General features: G+C 52.2%; 1 protein-coding gene across 1 annotated transcript; it reads right to left on the bottom strand.

The window, feature by feature from the left end:
* On the bottom strand, positions 1-2,299 carry H2AZ1 (H2A.Z variant histone 1). Its single transcript, XM_070408831.1, has 5 exons — positions 2,142-2,299; positions 1,629-1,706; positions 1,222-1,335; positions 727-856; positions 1-439 (listed from the first exon to the last, which is right to left on the bottom strand). Exons 1-5 carry the CDS (start codon positions 2,142-2,144, stop codon positions 378-380), a joined length of 387 nt encoding a protein of 128 aa, XP_070264932.1. The 5' UTR covers positions 2,145-2,299; the 3' UTR covers positions 1-377.
* Positions 2,300-5,082: the final 2,783 nt, after the last annotated feature.

Raw genomic sequence — 5,082 nt, 5'->3', positions numbered from 1 at the left:
TAGTTTGGGATATGACCTTTATTGAGCTTATCCACCGGAGTGGAAATAATGTCTGTACAAAACCAAATGTTTGTTACTATAACTTCTGCATCACAATTAAAATCCAAACAGTTTTTTAAAAACAGTCAACTCAATCAAAACCCACTACTTCAGAATCAATAGCTTCTTTGAAGCCACAGTAACACTTAAATATGGTTAAGACTCGAATGCAGAAATTTGGTTGGTTGGAAAGCTAATTAAACTTCCAACTTGCTCAAATAGAATTACAAAAAGGCAAAATTGTGTTTTTCACAGAGATACAGTCCACTGGAATCACCAACACTGGACAGCTGTTAGAGTATTTAGAGTCCTGAGATAATAAGAAATCCAGGCATCCTTTAGACAGTCTTCTGTTGTCCTTTCTTCCCAATCAGAGATTTGTGGATGTGTGGAATAACACCTAGGAGAGGGACAGGGATTAATTCTAGTTTTTAATACACATTTAAAAAATCACACTATACTTAAACCAGAACAGTTGTTTAACTTGGCAGATGTCTTTAAATGTGAAATTCAAGTATGCAAAGTAAAAACTCATTAAATTATTCCATACATTGATAATTGATACTGCGTATCAGTGAAATTCTGCTCAGGTGTCCTCTTTTAGATTAAAAACTAATGGGAATGTTTAAAAAGCTAAGAATTATTTCCTCTAAAGGAATTCGAAGTAAAATTTTAGTATTCACATACCACCACCAGCAATTGTAGCCTTGATGAGAGAATCCAATTCTTCATCTCCACGAATAGCAAGTTGCAAATGACGAGGGGTAATACGCTTTACCTTTAAGTCTTTTGATGCATTGCCTGCCAATTCAAGTACCTAGAAGGCAAAGACTCATCAATTTTCTTCCAGCTGTTTCTTTAGGCCAAGATCCAGAGCAGAACAAACCTTCATGAACATACATCTAGCAATTGCCTCCCTCCCCTCCCCTCCCCTACCTGAATGTCAAAATGGCATAAGCTGTAAAAAGGGGGCACGCAATTTTATTTCCCAGAGCAGCTCAAGCTCAGCAGGACCGCTCAATGACCACCAGCTCCCTCTAGCGTTCCCAGAGGCTTCTCGCCGCGTTCGGGGCCTGGGAGTTTTCTTGCATCACTTTCCTCCTTCCCTCTCGCCACCTACCGCACCCCCCCGCCCCCCCCGCCCGCAAACCATTCCCAGATTACAGGCGTGCACCCCTTTACCTCTGCGGTGAGGTACTCCAGAATGGCTGCGCTGTACACAGCAGCGGTCGCGCCTACGCGTCCATGGCTGGTCGTCCTAGATTTCAGGTGTCGATGAATACGGCCCACCGGAAACTTAATTTTAAGCAAAAACAAATGCACAAAGATATGAATCAAAGATGACACAATCAGACGCGCGCCAAAGCTAGGAGCAAGGACGCTGGTGCAGCGAGGGGCACCCCCCCCCCCGCCGTATCCACACACGTGATCGCCCCCCCCGCCCCGATATTGATCGAATCGGCAAAACAAATCGCGACACCGCATCACCCACGCAAAGACGAAAACGCTCATCGAGAGCAAATGACAGACAAGCAAAGGGTAAGGAAGACGCCACGATCCCCCGGCTGCACCCAACCACCACCACTGACCTGCAAGCCGGCTCTCTGCGAGCGGGAAACCGCCTTTGTCTTGGCCTTTCCGGAGTCTTTCCCAGCCTTACCGCCAGCCTACGGCGCGCACACGCCCGCGAGCGGAGGAGGAACGGAGAAGATAGGATTACTGGGGCGGCGCGCCCCTCCCCCACCGCGGCGCGGCCCGAGCGCGCCCCCGCGCCCCGCCAGGGTCCCCGGCCCGCCGCGCGCCGCCGAGGCGATCCCGCCTGCACGCCCCCCGCTGCGCGCCCGCCCGCCGCGGCCGCGCGCCCCCGTCCGTCCGTCCGCCCGTCCGCGCCCGCCGGTCCCCAGCGGCGCCGCGCGCGCACTCAACCGCCGCCGCCCGCTGCGAGATCGGAGGCGGCCAGCTCGCCACCGACAGATCGCCTCCCCCCGCGCTCCCCAATGCCGTCTCCGCGCGCTCCCAACCGCCGCCGCTTCACCCCCCTCTCCGTGGGTTGCGGGCTTTCCCCTCCGGTAGGAGCCCGCGAGAGCCCCTGCGAAGTTTACCATGTCGATTTCTGCTGAAGCTCAAGAGAGCAGGGCAGAGAAAGGAGGAGCCAGACACCCAGCGAGATCCCAGCGCCGACTCCCTCGCACCGCGATTCAAACTGCGCTGTCTCCCGCCTTCCCCGCTCCCTTTATACGGCGGCAGAATGTTCCCTCATCCGGGAACTCGGATGGCTCAGCCCACCAATGGCTGCCGCCCGCCCTCGGGACGCGTCCTTGAGGCTTCAGCCAATGAGCAAGCGCAGAGGAGGCTGGAGGGGCGGGCGCTTCGCAGCTCGAGCCGCTATTGGGACGTGGGAAAGGAGGGGGGAGAAGGGAGGGATGGGAACTGGGGAGAAGAAGGGCACCGCGGCGGGAGGCAGAAACAGAGCGAGCTGCGCCGCGGGAGCGAGGACAGCCTCCGGTGGTGGTCACGTGTCCGGAGGAGGAGCTGGGAGGCCTGGGGGAGGCGCACGCAGGAGCGCCCCCTGGTGGCCCAGCCGGGTCCTGGCGACCGCGTGAAGTTGCCTCCGGGTTTCACTCGCCCTCCTTCCGGTTCCCCGCCCCGCACACCCCAGCGCTGCGCGGGCGGAGACCCGCTGGCACACATCCTCCTTCCGGGGCACCCTCCCCACCCTCCTGTCGTCCATCCTTTAGGTTTGACAGATGGCGCTAATGCGACCCGCCTCCTCCGCGAACCACAGCCTCCGTGAGGATTTTGCGTTACTTTGCCTCGGCCGGCGAGTCCCCCCGCCAGCCACCAGCTGATCATGACCCTGTGCCCGCACTTCCTTTGCAGCGGTGTCTGCCACCGCTTCCCTTCTCACCACTTTTGAAACTCCCCACGGGGTAATTGCACGGGAACAAATGGTGTGGTGGCCAAGTCGCCTCGCTGGGTGCAAAAGACCTTTTGGTCTGTGCACGGAGGGCTTGGAGCGAGGTGCTATTATTTTCTGTAATCAGATCATAAACTATATTCACCTAGAGACTACACATCAGTGGGTTGCACCTATAATCTGGTGTCTAAAGTTGATTTAGTGGAACCTTAAAGCTATTACGTGTCCATTTTTCTAGACTACGCATTTTGCTACATGACAAGTGTTATATAAATGTCATTGGATAACTCCTAACATGATTCACAGGCAGTTGCAGATGGTCTATGTAATCAACTGAAAATGGTGGGTTTAAAAAAAATTGTACTGTATGCACAGTACTATCATAATGCCTGTTACTTAGTCTTCCAGCTAATAGATTAATAACACCTGTGTATATCCCCAGCTGCTTGGAGATAGTAGTGATCTAATCTTTCACATTTGTAATGCTTAATAGTGTATAAGTGTATTACACTTAACATATTTCTGACAAGAAGAAACTTTATGGAAAAGTACTCTTCCATTTTTTTTAAATATATTGTTACTGATTTCAGAGAGGAAGCTAGAGGGAGAGAGAGAGAAACATCAACAATGAGAGAATAATTGATCGGCTGCCTCCTGCATGTCCCCCACTGGGGATCAAGCTTGCAACTGGGCATGTGCCCTGACCCTGAATCCAACCATGACCTCCTGGTTCATAGATTGATGCTTAACCACTGAGCCATGCCAGCTGGGCGAAAAAGTAGTTTTAAGTACTTTGGACTGGGTTTCAATGTGAACCCCCCTCCCCCCTCCATGGCCCTGATGGGGAGGTAGTGGTGGTGGTGCGGGGGGGTGGGGCAGGAGGTTGTCTGTGGGAGCACACTGACAACCAGGAGGCAGCTCCTGTGTTGAGCATCTGCCCCCAGGTGGTCAGTGCACGTCATAGCGACTGGTCAACCATTCGTTCTGGTCATTCAGTCATAACGGTCACTTAGGCTTATATATATATATATTAGAGGCTTGGTGCAAAAAATTTGTGCACTGAGGGGGACCTCTGTAATACTGTCAACAGTAAAGATAAAGTTTAAAAATGACCACATTAATAAGGGCTGTTACAAAATAAGTACCTGATTGGCTACCAAATAGACTGTTCCTCTAGTTTAAAGGACAGAGGCAGCTGGGGTTTGGAGTATTTGGGAGAATTTATGTTTAAATGGACTAGGGGAGAGTTTGTCTAGAATGGCAGGTTGGTTTAAGGAAGATGCTGCTAGAAGGTAGGTGTGGCAGAGATTCCTGGTTATAACCCTATGTCTATTTTCCCATCTCCCTCAGTAATAGAACTTCTAATTTTTAGTGGGACACTTGGTCATCAGAATATAAGTACATTTAGCCATGGAGTTAAGTTTTGACTAAAGGGTATAAGCAGCAGTGGTATGTACTTGCTGACAAGAAATGACATTGGGAATGTAGGCCACACACAAAGGAATAACAAGATAGGAGGGTCAAGCATCTTTGATACTATAGAATATCAAACCTACCCTAGATCTCCCTGAAATTTTACATCTATTTCATTTGAACCACTTTTATTTTGGACTAGAGGCCTAGTGCATGAAATTCATGCACAGGTACAGTCCCTAGGCCTGGCCTGTGATCAGGGCCATCTTCCCCAGCTGCCCGAAGCTGGCCTTGCCCCCTGCCACCACCCACCCCGTTTCCTGTTTGCCATCGGGTGATCGGTGCCTGAAGGCCAGGGGAAGGGACCAATAGGTTGGCTGTTTCTGCCCACTCGCTGGCCTCGCCCCTGCCGTGGGTGGCCATCAGGTGATCGGAGCCTGCAGGCCAGGGGAAGGAACAAGAGGTGGTCAGTGCGCCTCATAGTGACTGGTCCAGTGGTCGTCCTGGTCGTTCTGCTGTTAGGGTCAATTTGCATATTACCCTTTTATTATATAGGACTAGAGGCCCAGTGCACAAAAATTTGTGCACTCGGGGGGGGGGGGGAGGGGGTCCCCCAGCCCGGCCTGTGCCCTCTCGCAGTCTGGGACCCCTCGGGAGATAACGACCTGCTGGCTTAGGCCTGCTCCCTGGTGGCAGAGGGCAGGCCCAATCCC

This window comes from Myotis yumanensis, unplaced genomic scaffold (assembly GCF_028538775.1).
Source record: "Myotis yumanensis isolate MYYU_CA2020_CCGP unplaced genomic scaffold, mMyoYum1.0.hap1 SCAF_1, whole genome shotgun sequence".
In the NCBI taxonomy this organism is placed as follows: Eukaryota; Metazoa; Chordata; class Mammalia; order Chiroptera; family Vespertilionidae; genus Myotis; species Myotis yumanensis.
The sequence above is the reverse complement of the archived record's forward strand: the minus strand, read 5'-3'. Positions and strand labels throughout refer to the sequence as shown.